Raw genomic sequence first — 14,102 nt, 5'->3', positions numbered from 1 at the left:
AACTTTTTATCACCCAGTGGGCTGGCGAGCCATATTCAAACACCCTCTGTCCTGGGCCAGAGAGACCCTGCCTGTGTAGCCCTACTGCACCTGCCTGTTACTGCAAGGTTGGTGGTAGCTGCTGGTGGGCAGGGGCAGGAGGGACCCGTTCTGCATCCAGCCAGCTACTGCCCCGGAGACTGAAGGGGAGAAATAAATAGCTCCACATCTCCGTCCCCCAAGTAGTGCAGCCCCACGAACCGGCACTGCTTGAGGGGGGGCTGGAGCGAGGCGGCTGCTGCACCGCAGCCCCTTGCCTACCTGCACAGCCCCACTCACCGTGGTGCCCGGCTGCCCACGCATGCAGCCCTGGTGGCCTCAGTGCTGCGAGACCAGAGCACGGGGTCCGGCAGACACTGGCTCCCGCCGCCTTCCCCAAAGAGGTCACACCAGGACCCTGCCTGCCGAGGCGTGTCTCCCCCCCCCCCGCGCTGGCTTCCCATGTGCTGCTGGTGACGGGAGGAGTCTAGCCAGGTCGGCACCAGCCAGCAGAAGTGGTGGCAGAGCCATGTGCCGCTCCGGAGCGACCGGTGCAGGCAGGGGGAAAATGCAGCTGAGCCCCTGCAGCTTCGTCCAGGCTCGTCCCGAGTGGGACATGGCTCCGCCGCCGCTTCTGCTGGCTGGTGCCGACCTGGTCGGCCGCCTCCTGTCCCCAGCAGCACGTGGGAAGCTGACTTCAGCTGTGTGCTGCTTTAGATGGGACAGACCCACCGGGGTCGGCACCAGCCAGCAGAGGCAGCAGCGGAGCTGTGTGCCTCTCGGGACTGACCATCGCAGGTAGGGGAAAGTGCAGCTGAACCCTGCTGCTTTGGCCAAAGCGGCACATAGCTACTCCTCTTCCCACACGCACTGCGTCGGCTACGTCAAGCTGACATGGTGCGTGTGGGAACCTTGTCCCTTCCCCAGCCCTTCAGCAGCCATTAGGAAGCAGCTGAGGGCCTGGGGGAGGGACAAGGGGCAGGAACGAAAGTATACAGTGTTTACTTTAGTTTCCCGTCGCAGCATTGTGGGCCTCAGAAAATGCCTTGATGGGTCGCATGGCAGCCCACAGGCCATATGTTGGACGAGCCTGCTTTAAAGTCTCTTCAGGTCCAGTACCACCTTTAGTGTTAATCTATTTCATTGTATAAATGCCTCAAAATAAAAGCTGGTCATTGGGGGGGTTTTTTTGGTCTACAAAGCACTGTGTACACCTCTGGTACAATATAAATGATGTCGTCTTCCTTCCATCTGTGATGGTAACAAAGGTTACTAAGGTAATTGTAAGGTTACTAAGGTTTACAGTGACTAAAAAGTTAGTTGGAATGGATAGTACTAAACTTTTTGCCCTTCAGTATACAGCTGGCCACTTTTAAGCCATTGCAATTAATCCTTATTCCTCTTCCCTTTTGTAGCAGATTTTTTCCAGGCATTGATTAATGTTAGTAAAAGTTAATGAGCCTGGACATATCCTGGTATCATAGAAAGAATTGTCTTTTCATCATTTTTCATTCCATATCCATTCCTGAATTCCTGCTTTTGCCTGAGATGCAAGGCAGCCAAAGTGGTCTTTATACTCAGGTAGGAAAGTACAGAATATAGCACACTTTTTTCTTTCTTTACTTTTCAAGTGAAATTGTAATTCTGGCAAAAGACCTGGACTTTTCTACATGGTCTTCATTAATCAGACCCTTCCAGTTACAGTGTTTCAAGCTGTTCATCAGTTTTAAATTAATGTTCTGAAAAACTTGTTGACCAGTGAGCCAAAACAAAAGAAGAAAATCTTTGTTTCATAAACCAGAGATTCAGGATATAACTGCAAAAGTTATAAAATAAATAACTTTTGTCAAGAAAGTTCTTCCTTAGAACTATTTTTAGTTTTAAAATGAAAAAAGATTCTTGTAATTTTAATGAGTGATAATTCTTAATGGAAGGAAAATGCCATTAAAATAAGTGCTAAAAATGTTACAGAAGCAAGTTAATTGTGTACTGAACTAGAAAAGACTAAGTTTGGCTTTCATATATGGTAACTTTGTGTAAGTTGTTATATTACAGTGAAGTGTATGGGCTACATCTTTTGCAAAAGAATACTTTGTAGGATTTCATACTTACTTTGTTTCTTTTAGAATCTGCCTCAATTTCTAAAGGATTGCAGGACCAGACGGTGTCTCTGGGTGTAACTGTATACCTTTCATGCGACATTCATGGAAATCCTGTTCCAAATCTCACCTGGTTCCATAATGCAGTTCCCGTCCATCTCTCTGCACATCACCTATCCACAGGAAACAGGCTGCAAATCAGTGGCATTACCAAGGAGGATTCTGGCTTGTATCAGTGTGTTGCAAACAATGGGATTGGATTTATGCATTCCGCTGGGAGACTTACTGTCCAGACAGGTAGGAACAGTTTACAGTATTCAGGATCTTAAACTAAGTTTTCAGTCATATTTAAGTATTGTTGCTAAATTATTTTATTTAGGTATAAAACACTGTTCCTTTTTGACCACAGTAAGCAGCAAATTAAGTAAGTTTTCTGCATTGGTAGAAGGTTAATGGGAGATTGGGAAATATTACCTTTGTTCAGTTGAATTCAGGATTTAAGACAAAAAAAATCTTGTTTTCCATGCACTCTTGTTTCGCTGACAGCTTTAGCTATGTTTTAATGAGCATTTGGAGACCAAATATACCTGATAATAGTTCCATTACATCGATTCTCTGACTTTAAATGTTGGGGTTAAATCTGGCTTATAACTAAATTTGTTCTAAGAATGATTCTGTTACCATTGGCCCCAGCATCTGAAATGATCAATGCTGCATGATTTCATGTTCTTCAGGTTTGGGGTCAGTGTTCTATATATTCAATGTTAAGATTGCTTATAGAATTGTATCTGCCTCTTCTGAGCAGAGGTTTCAATAAACTGCTGAAGTCTTTCAAGCCCTTGTTCCTTAATAGTGTGATTAGTATCTAAACTACCAAGTAATTGTATAAATGGCCACTTTTTAAACATACTAACTCATCCGTGTTCTAGGCAATACGTTCTATAGTACAATTAATTGTTTATATTTTTAATAGGCAAAGGTTCAATGCCAGTTATAGTTTCTCCACCAGCAAGTACCAGTGCAGTAGATGGTGGTGGTGTTACATTGTCATGTAATGCCACTGGGCTGCCTGTTCCAGTAATTCGTTGGTACAACAGCCGTGGACTTATTACCAGCCACCCTTCTCAGGTCCTTCATTCAAAATCACGAAAACCTTCACAAGCAAGAATAGGTAGCACCGTGTCGGAACCAATCTACTTCACTATGTCTCGAGCAGGCTCAAGCTCCCTGTATATTCAGGCTGTTACTCCAGAGCATGCTGGGAAATACTCTTGTGAAGCAACAAATGAACATGGCTCAGCATTGTCGGATGCATTCCTTACAGTTGGTAAGCTGGCTTCAATATTGCCATCACTCTTCTTAACATTTTCAGTACTCTGCCAAGTGGTTTGTAGTGAAATGTTTGTCTTTACTAGCAAAGTGGTCAGTTTATTAAAATTCAGCTTGGGATAATTAGGTTGCTGTTTCAAGGTACATATGAAATGCCTTGGCTTAGTTCTCAGTGAACAGCTATCCACATTTGCGGTGTTGGTCACATCATAGGAAAGACTAATTAGGATAGGTCTATGCTGCAACATGATACAGTAGGCACATATGTGCTATTAATGTACCTGAATAAACTTTGGTGCAGTTTGTGCTGGAGTTATTGCTCCCAGACATAGCCTCTACATGTGCGCCTGGGACTGCAGCCTTGGTTGGCAGAGGGTCTGTGGGGTCAGCCTGCCAGCGCAGAACTGCTCCACCCTAGCTCAGCATGCTGCAGAGGAGCTGGCTGGAGTCACCTCCAGCCAGCTACAGTGCTGGCTAGTTGACAGGCAGCCCTTGCACTGTAGGACCCTCATGTCCCAGCCAGCCCCGGTCATTGTCTACATGTGCGTTGCACCACAATAACTACATCGTAGGATAGTACATGTGTTGGGCAGTTCTCCAGCAGAGTTACTTTACTGTAGCCTAATAGCACCACATCTGTAGACGGTGACATTTTACAGCTGAGCTAATTAATCAACAGTAAAGCACATGTGTTGTTGAATCCAGTGTAAGGGTGCCTTAATTGGCATAAATGTAATTTTAATTTTAAATGAGCGTCCCGTGAGCTCTGTGCTGCTGGCAAGACTGGTGCCAGTACCCAAGCTAACTAGTCTGCACAGTTAACTAGTTTAGGTGCTCCATGGCTTATACCAGTGCCCCACCTCCTGTATGGTGCCTCTGTCAGTAGAAGGGCATGTATTTAAGAAGAGAGATTGGTATAGAGAAGCCCATTCCTATAGCTACAGGAAGAGTAATACAGAATCTTTCACAAACACAACTTTCACTTCAGAATTTCTACAGTCTTGCAAAAAAGTTTAATTAGAATCCGCTGTTAATATAAAGCATGGTAGCAACCCAGTTTTCTATTGGAGATCCAGGGTTTTAGGAACACTTCTGAAGCCACTTGGTTTACAGCAGAAATAGTGTTGTTACCTGAGAGAAGTTTAACAGAGCGACCCTCTGTTCTTCAGTGGCATGTTCCCCTTCCCCTACCTGCTGAAGAGGCAAGAAATTAAAATACATAAAAAGCATAATCTAGTGAGAGAGAGACCCTGGGTTCCTTATTCCCAAAAGTTGCTATTGTGAAAATATTGTTCCTGCACTGAAGGCACGGTGTAAGGAGAGATCTTGTTCTTTTATTGTAATCGTATGTGTTTGTAATAATATGACACATGCAAGCTTCCAAAAACAGGAACAAAGTTGTAACAACCAGCACAAGGGCTCAGTTTTAAGTTACACTAATCTGCTTTTGCTTCCATATTTGTTTCTAAAGACTTGTCCTTAGATAACAAAATGCAACTGAAAGTCAGTGGGATTTAGGCTCCTAAGTTCCTAAGAGCCATATATATATATTTTTAAATTCACTAAAGGATTTTGAACGTGAAATTAAATTTTTAAACCTTATTCCAGAATTCAACCTGTGTGTGTGTGTGGGGGGGGAATCCTGAGGCTTTGCCTTAAAAATCTTATGGCAGTGAGTTCAAAAAATTAAATGTTTTATATACTGCTCTTTATTGGTTTGAATTTTGTTGCACTGGTTTCTGCTTAGTGTTTGGATGGAGGTTTTGGGATTGGTTTTGATTCTGGCTATGGGACCTTGCTGCCTATTGAATCATAAGGATTCTAAAAACTATTGACTCAAGGCCAGAAGATGCTTACAAATAAAGAATTTAAGAAGGCTATTATTTGGGCAGGTATATCAAATGTATACCAAGTGATCTAGGGCCCTCAATCCGAGGCATTAGGTTTTTCTGTTGGCATAGCTCTGCTCGCTCCAGGGGTTTGACTGTGTCAGCTAAGGAGTGTATTCTCCCTCTCCCTACACCCATGCTCCTTGCTGACATGATATTAAGGCTCTGAATCTAGTTAAGTCATTTTCAGTACTTTTGAAATGTTACCAGTCTTAACTAGTGTACACCCTCTCCTCCTTTGTGCTATCCAGTACTGACCGTGATTGGCGTTGCATGTTAATTTCCTTTAAATGCTAGGGATAAAATAGGATGAGGGAATAAAATAGAGATGCAGTGATTAGAAAGCTGAGGAGAAATTTAATCTGGTTAAGTGAGTGAAAGAGGTTATGAAAGAACCCTACCGCGCATACTGAAATGTAAGGTACAGATGCTTGACAAATTAATAGAAAAATCAAGTGTTGTGATGTGTGGTATAAAGCCAGAAATAATTCATGGATCAGAATTGCCATCCTGTGGTATCTGTCTGTCCATGAGTTGAAGCTTCAGGACTAAGTAGTCATGACTGTAGGTGTACGCACACCAGTTAAACGGCAGGTAATTTTCTCATGCATCACAGTCCACTTCCTTGTTCTAGCAGATATCAAACCATATTGTGCCTACCAAGAAATCCTGATTACCCATCACAATACAATATGCTGTCAGATTCTTCAATCTAATATAGTGTTTCTGTCTAATACTAAAGTGTAGTATGCATTACCTTTCTCATTGTTTTATGTATTGTACTAGATGGTGTTTCATAATGAGAATATCAGATAATATTTCTTCTGTCTTAAGCAAGTTGAGGTCTCGCTCTGAAGATTTTCTCCTTATGTTGCTTCATGCTTCAGTCTTGAAACTTTGTAGCATTCCTAAGTGAAAATCCAAATGCTTTTGGGGAACATGTCTTCAATTTGAAAGCAAACCTTTCCTCCCCCTCCACTTCCAAGAAGTCTCCAAAAATAGCAGCCACACTTGTTGCTGGTATTTTAATGGAGGTTTAAAGGAATCTCAGGCAGCCAAGCTAACATTGCTTAGGCTTTACATTACCATGGAATTTGTTTGTTTTGTAAACCAAGTTCCCTTCATTCCCTTCCCCCTTCTAGACCCTGGCAAGTAACATAAATCTGTACAAATCTGTGAAAGAATGAGCAAGACTAAGAACATCTGGTAATCTTAAATTGCAGTGTGTAACCTCAAGAAGCTGCATCATTTCTTGCAGGATTCCCAATACCCAACCTGCCAACCCACTGCTTTTGGGAATTTTGACAAGCTGTGTCAACCCAAATTCCCTGAGAGTACTATATTTGTCTCTAATGTTTTCCTTTACTCAGCTCTTTCTTTATTTCAGAGAGAGCTGCAGAATGGGAAAGGCATATGCATGTTTGTTTTTTTTTAGAAATATAGCTTCTTACTCCAGACTGACTCTAAATTAACCTTATTGTTAGTATTCTTTTTTCAGACGAGCTCGATTGGGTTTTGTTTGGCTCTATAATGGTTATTTCTGATAGAAATTGTTCACATCTGAAGCCATTTAATTGCGTTAACAGAATGCTCTTAATGTATCCTGTGATTCAAATTGTTGTTGTTTTGTAGAAATAACTAGGACTTTTCTTCTACAGTTCCTTTTGAAACTAGTACAAAAGCTGAAGAAATCACTACTCCAGAGACTGCCCAAAGTGATGAAGGTGGCAGAGATTATGATACAGAAACTGGGTTTTCAAGTTTGCCTCCAACAAACCTGCATCTTGATGAAGTTATTACAGAAAAAAGTCTTGGTGGTGCTTCCCCTCCTGAAGCACCAATTATCCTCAGTCCTCCACAGACTCTCAAGCCAGACATGTACAACCTGGTGTGGCGTTCTGGAAAAGATGGCGGGTTACCTGTCAATGCTTACTTTGTGAAATATCGCAAGGTAATGCTCCTTTACAAATAAAGAATAACTCCAAAGCAGGTAGAGTTCTTACTTTTAGGTTTTCTGAAAAAAGGTAGCAGTATCAGGCCAGAAAGAAATGCAGATATAATTGAAACATGCTTTACTGTGGTCCTACAAACTATCTCTTTAGGGAGGATTCACATTGGTTGCAACTTTGCTTTATCTGAATTCAGTTGGACCTTACTTAGCAGAACTCAAATTATTGTTATTTCATTGTCGGTCTAATATTATAAGCTTTAATCTGTCTGTCCATAATGCTTTATTTGCGCTCTGCTTGGCTGACTGAAACAACCGATCACAGTGCAAATAAATATTTGGATAGGAGATAGTGGCCATGGTGGCGAGGACATGGGGGACTGAGTGGTGGGGTAAGGCCAGCACAGCTAGCCTCGAACCCACTGCCCTGCTCCCTGGACGCAATGGCAATGGAGCGGACAGAATGGGGGTGAGGCCAGCAGTGTTGGCCTTGCCCCCCCCCCCCCGCCCCCTGCAGGTGGCAATGATGAGCTAACCCCTCCCTTACTTCTTGCACGTGATGGCAGCTGTGCAGGGGGGAGTGGGGTTGGGACACTACGGGGGGAGGAGGGATGTGGCAAGGCCACTGGCGCTGGTCTTGGGCCGCCTCGCCCCTTTCCCCTTCCATCGGTGCCACCTGCAGGGTCAACACGGCAACGGTGGGGGCAGGAGCGTGTGCGCCATGGCAGCGGTGGGGGGAGGGGAGGAGTGGGTCCGGGCCTGACATGAGAGGGGGTTGCGGAGGAACGAGCCCACGCAGGGGAAGAAGCCAGCCTGCTGTGACAGTGGGAGTGGGGAGCAGCAGGCCCAGCCTGACCCAATGGAGCGGGCCTCCTACCCCACCACTTGGGCCTGGGCCCACTCCTCCCCCACCCCCACATTTGCCCCAAGCCCGCTTCTCCCATCCTCCTGCTGTTGCCAGGTCGACCCAGGCCCGTTTCGCTCTTCCTCCCCTCCCCCTGCCACTGTGGCCGGGAGCGGGCCTGGACCCTAAGCAGCAAGAGGGAAGGGGGGCTGGAGGGGGGCACAGGTCCCTGCCCACTCCCTCCCCACCCCCCCCAAGTCATTCTTGACAGGCAGTTGGCTAATGATTATTATATGGGCTCTACTGGATTATTATATGGGCTCTACTGTGGGTATTTCCCATGCTTCTGTGCTTTGCTGGTTGCCCCCTCCCCCAGTTTCTGCTACATGTCAGGGTATTTTTAAGATTTCCTCAGAGGCATTGGGTGTTGGCTGCAGCCAAGGCCCTGGCTTTTGGCTAGGGTGTGCCACTGCTTCTGCTGGGACTTAAAGCCAGAGGTTCCTGTCTAGAGAGTTTGCCCCTCCACTGATCAACATGTTTGGGGTCAGGAAGGAATTTTAGCTAGAGGTGTACCAATGCATTGGTCTGATATTGCATTGGCAGTGATATAAAAAAAATTGACTGTCTTGGAAATGATCTGATGTGGTCGATTATTGAGGCCATTAAATGCCTTGTGCATGCGCGCAGCTGCAGTGCAGCACATGGGTGGTAAGGAGCATAGCCCAAAAGCTTGGAAAGCTGCATGCAGCTGGTAAGTCTGTTGTGTTGGAAGGGGCATGAGGGGGCAAATCAAGGCCCCTGCAGTGAGAGAGAAAGTGGGGCTGGCACTAGAGCAGGGGTAGGAGCTGCCCAGCCAGGGGGGAGGGGGCTGTAGCCACCCCAAAATTCACTGTAGCCACCCCAACTCCCTTTCCCAGCGCCACCGCTTGCACCAAGTGCAGCGCAGCCAGGGCAACCCTGGCCCCAGCCCACAGCAGCAGCCCGCCCTGCCCTGTGCAGATCTGGAGGCATGCACCCCTCCCCACCTTTTCCTCTGGGGGTGTATGCAGTGGCAGGAGCCACACATCCCCATTCCCCCCAGATGAGTTGCTTGCGGCTCTGTCCCGCATCCTGCCCTGCCCCAGCTTGATCTGCCCCCCTGCCCCCACTTCCCTTCCCACTTCCCTTTTCCCTCCCCTTCCACCACAACAGACTTACTAGCCAGACACTGCTCTTCAAGTTGCTGGGTTGCGCATCAGAAATTGGATCGGTATCGGCCGGTATGCCTCATTAAAAATCAGCTCCAATTGATATTGGCCTCAAAGATCTCTATTGGTGAACCCTTAATTTTAGCCCATGGTCAGATTAGTACAGACCGTAGGGGGTTTTGCCCTCCTCTTTAGCAGGGGCATGGCCCTCTACCTGGGATTTCTTGAACGTAATATATTAACACCTTTTTTAGAAGCAAGATGTTGACTGCTATTTTACCTGTGACAGGCTAGGGTGTTATGTCTTGTGTTGTGTCAGGGTTGATGGTAGTTTTACACAATGTTTAGACTGTGGATTTCCATAGACTAGTTTGGATGCTGCCTCAGGCAGAGGGTTGGGATGACCTATGGAGGTCCCCTCAGGCCCTACCTGTCTGTGATTCTCTGGGTGAAACTGAACTTGGATGACCTATATACAACCCTAGTGATGCTAAAAAAAAATATTTAACTTGATGGGTCTCGTTATAAATCAGATTTGATACCTGAATCTGGACCATTATATCAGTGTTTTACTATATATGTAAAAGAGTATTTTAAAACTTAAATAACAGGTGAAAGAAAATTAAAGTTTTTAAATCTCGTCTAATTTTTGTCTCAGTCTAGAGAGGAAATGTCACAAGATACTGATCTGGGCAAATCATGGAAATAACATGCAAAGACCTGTTTATGTAATATTTTAATCAGAAATATTTGGTTTATGTAATCACTAGTAATTCACTAGTAATTCTTTTCTGTACTGAAAGCTTTTTAAAATTACGTATTTCTTAGCAAGAAGTTTTATCATGATTTCTAGGACATCACTCTTCTGTCATAATTTAGATGATTTCCTCTCTTTCCAAGATTTTTTTTTACTAAAATAATTGGGGAAAAAGGACCTTGTCAGTAAGCAAGCCAAGACCTCCAGGAACAGCTTTCATAATCTATAATATTTAAATTGTCCTTCCATATTTTTGTTAAGGTTTTATGTTGTTTAGCTTGCTTTTTATAGACTTGAAGTCTTTCTCTTTGGCTTGGATTTGAATTAATGTCCTTCTCAGAAGGTCAAGTATTAAAAGACTTATTAGAACTCTTTCCTTTGCATGATAGAGGTGATGAATTCCCTGTAAAACCAAAGCAAATGTAACATTAAATTGTTAACCTTCCTGCTGTTAATTACCACCCTCAGGAAGTTATCAAGCAGTTAAAATATTTTTGTTGTGTTGTATCCAGTAAACATTTTAAAGATCTTTAAATATATGAACAGCTGGGATAGTTCAGGGCATGGACCTTTCTTATTTAGGATATTGTCTCATGAAGACACACTCCCATCTAATGGCTATGTGGCATGCTGCTTAAAATCATTCCATCTCATTCTAGTTTCTCCTACACAGATATTCACAGTAAATACCTGGTGCAGTTTGCACTAATTATCATAGATAGCTGTGTCAGCTAGAGGTTGAACAAATTGGGAGACAATTTCTCAAGCCTAAACATGGAAGAGGGTTGCTCCTTCAAGTCAAGAATCAGATTTATTGAAGAGTCATTGTGAAGGAGTAAAACAGAGCTGTTGCTTATGCTCTGCTAGCCCTGTGGTTAAAGACATTCTTCTTGACACTGTCAAAAGCACCTAAATTAAGTAAAACTAATTGATCATACTTTAATGCTTTGGCATGAGTTCCCAGAAAATATAGCTCGAAAGATTCTCATGTTACCTTGCGGTTCTGTTTCGGTTAGCTGGATGACAGCATCAACGTAATGGGAAGCTGGAATACAATTCGTGTCCCAGGAAGTGAAAATGAACTTCGTCTCACAGAATTGGAGCCTTCAAGCCTCTATGAAGTTTTAATGGTAGCAAGGAGTGCTGCTGGTGAAGGGCAGCCTGCTATGCTTACATTTCGTACTAGCAAAGGTAGGTGCAATTATTATGCCATGCATAATAGGTATCACAAACTTCCACTCAGTTACATGTTTTCACAGACTTGCTTGTTGTAAATTTAGCTTCTTTCCTACCTTGGATAACACATGACACCAGCAGAGACTCCCTATGCCTGACGAAGGGTGTTTGTGCCCAAAAGCTAGCAAAGACCTTTTTTCTACCTATTTAGTTGGTCTAATAAAAGATATCACATCTGCCCAAAGAATCTTGCCTAGCTATAACAAAAACATTTCTGAAGCTTAGAATGTCTGTGGGAGTCTGTAAAGCTGTTGGTGAAAACAGGCCATTCCTTTCATATTTAATTTCATTTCTACTTCATATTTAATTTTATATCTATCACAATGAAGGCTATTAATAATTTATTCTAGTAGATGATGGTATGTCACCATAGTTGTTTAGCAAAACGCACTAAAGTTTTGATTGTGTTGTGCTGCTTGTTCCCAGATGATTTTTTGAAACAAACCGTAGCAAAGGCAGCTACTTTTTTATTGATTTCTTTGCTGAAAGTAGATAAGCTGGAGTCAAAAAGCAGCCAGCCAACAGTTGGTCTTCGCCTCATAGTATTGGAAAAGAAACTCAGTCCTGATTGATCATTCCATTCTGGGTGCCCATGTGTAAATTAATGTAATTACTTCTTTCTCAATCTATGACCTCCCTCTAAAAGAGTCCTTATCTTTCTTGAGCAGAAATGTGCATAACAAATTGTTGTGCTAGTTCTGAAACGCATTGAATTGTGAACACTAAACCTATTTAAATAACTTTTTTTTTTTAAAGTTCGGGGTTAAACTTGGGGCCAGGTGTTTATTTTCCACTCTACTTAAAACATTACTAAAGCAAAGGATTAAATGACTTGCCATAAGATGAAAGAACTAGATGTTCTGAAGTTTTAAAAAATGAAATAACAGAAAATTCAGTAAAAACCTTAATTTATTTCCAGATGCATAGCCATCTGTGGTCAGTGATATCCATTTTAATTACCATTTTTTGGTTTTTGTTAGACCTATTCTGTTGCTATAGTACTTTCATCTGTCCCCTTCTTCACTGACTTGGCAGTTCCAGTGCAGTGTAAATCATTATTGGAAAGCCATGCACAAATAATTGAACTTCTTACGTATCATACAAAGCAAAGATATAGAGGTGGAACAACCATATGCTGCTAGGCAGATATGCAGTAATTTATGTAGGCTGTTCTGGATTAAAATGGTGAGAGGATTTTCTTTCTTGTCTGCTTCTGCGGAGCTTCTCGGTGCCCAGCTAGCCTGGCAAGTGAGACCGGGAGCTGGTGCCATGATTGTATTCCAGTCAAGGATTTACGTCTTGTATAAATGAAGAAAGTGAGTGTTCTGTGAGAGGAAGCTGTGACTAGGTTTTTTTTCTAGCAGTGTCTTAACAAATCACCAAGTTTGTTTATTGTATATCAAACATTTATTAGAAAGAGCACCATCCTCGAAAAACACTCAGGCCCCATCTCCACCAGTTGGCATTCCTAAACATCCTGTTGTTCAGGAGGGGACAAATAACTTTGGTGTGGTCCTTCCAGATCTATCTCGGCATAGCGGAGGTAGGTGTACAGGTTGTGCCTTATTCATGTATTAAATGTTACAATGCAAAGCAAGATCTATTTAAGAAACTTCTTAATTCCAGTATTACAGTTCTCTACTTCTAGAAGTCTGCTTTTATTTCTGTTTATTCTTTATATCTGTCTTCCTCCTGCAGGTTTTTTCTCTTCTGAAACATGGTTAGTAAAGTTCAGCTATAGAGTAAAAGATCATGTGGCTTATGCTTTTGAGTAGTAAGTAATAAATTCATCCCTAGTCAGTGAGGGAGTTCCTTTAAGTAGCTACCTAGGGCTGCCTATACATGTGCTTGCTCACATTCTAATTAGAACACTTTGGAGCAGACTTGATTAACCAGGGGCCCAGTCAGCCCATTAATCCAGGGCCTGGTCAGATTAATCGAGACTGTTCCACCTTTTAATTAGAATGCTCTAGTGTTGCCTCACCATCACGTGTATTAAGCCCCTGCACATTTTAAATGGCGGGTGTGGTGCTTTAACTAAACCTCTTGTAGAATGATAAGATTAGATAAAGTGTCCCAGGACCACTTTTAAATGTACAGCAGCTTAATATATGTGATGGTGAGCTGTTTTAATTAGAGTGGCTGTCTGGGAACTACTCCTAATTAAAATGCCCGCACCCCCAAGCACATGTATAGGCAGCCTAAGTGTCTCCAGCCATTGTTATTTAACAGTCAGTTTGTAAAAATGAGACTGTGCATTTCTAATGAAAAAGTTTGTTAAATACTGGGAACATCTACACATGCATTTAGGGTAAAGCAATGACTCCCGGAGCCCTTTAAGTCAGAGTAAACTGCTCTCAGGCGCAACATCTATACGTGTGCCTAGGACAGCGCCAGTCTGAGCCAGGGTGGAGCCCTCAGTTGGCTGGGCTGACGGTACAATTTATGCCCACAGTCAACATCTACACATGCGTTTCAGTGCAGTTATTTACTCTGCCATAGGATGGTATTCTCAACACTACTATCTTATGGCAGAGTAAATTAGTTTGCTGCATCCTAATACCGGCACACGTGTAGACACGATGCTTTAGCTAATTAGTCTACTCTGCAGTAAAGAGTACATGTAGATGCACCCACTGAGAAGTTTGACAATGGAGCCAGCAAGCGGGAGTTTAATTCAGTGAACATTTTAAAGGGCATTTACTTTTAATTTAGTTAGTTTTAACTCATTTTTTTTTAAATTAGTGTCATACTTCCCCCCAGATTTTCATGGCTAATTTGTATAATCTATGATA

The 14,102-nt window shown here is 43.1% G+C and overlaps 1 protein-coding gene across 4 annotated transcripts in view; it reads left to right on the top strand.

Annotated features, from left to right (window-relative positions):
* Window positions 1-14,102, top strand: part of CDON (cell adhesion associated, oncogene regulated) — a 134,003-nt gene that overhangs the window by 89,900 nt on the left and 30,001 nt on the right. For all 4 annotated transcript variants that reach the window (XM_019546948.1, XM_019546949.1, XM_019546946.1 and 1 more), the window contains exons 7-11: window positions 2,145-2,414; window positions 3,091-3,444; window positions 6,994-7,286; window positions 11,088-11,262; window positions 12,722-12,850. In XM_019546948.1, coding sequence (XP_019402493.1) covers window positions 2,145-2,414; window positions 3,091-3,444; window positions 6,994-7,286; window positions 11,088-11,262; window positions 12,722-12,850 — 1,221 coding nt within the window. The remainder of the gene's footprint in view (window positions 1-2,144; window positions 2,415-3,090; window positions 3,445-6,993; window positions 7,287-11,087; window positions 11,263-12,721; window positions 12,851-14,102) is intronic.

This window comes from Crocodylus porosus, unplaced genomic scaffold (assembly GCF_001723895.1).
Source record: "Crocodylus porosus isolate Cpor-Errol unplaced genomic scaffold, CroPor_comp1, whole genome shotgun sequence".
Lineage (NCBI taxonomy): Eukaryota > Metazoa > Chordata > Crocodylia > Crocodylidae > Crocodylus > Crocodylus porosus.
The sequence above is the reverse complement of the archived record's forward strand: the minus strand, read 5'-3'. Positions and strand labels throughout refer to the sequence as shown.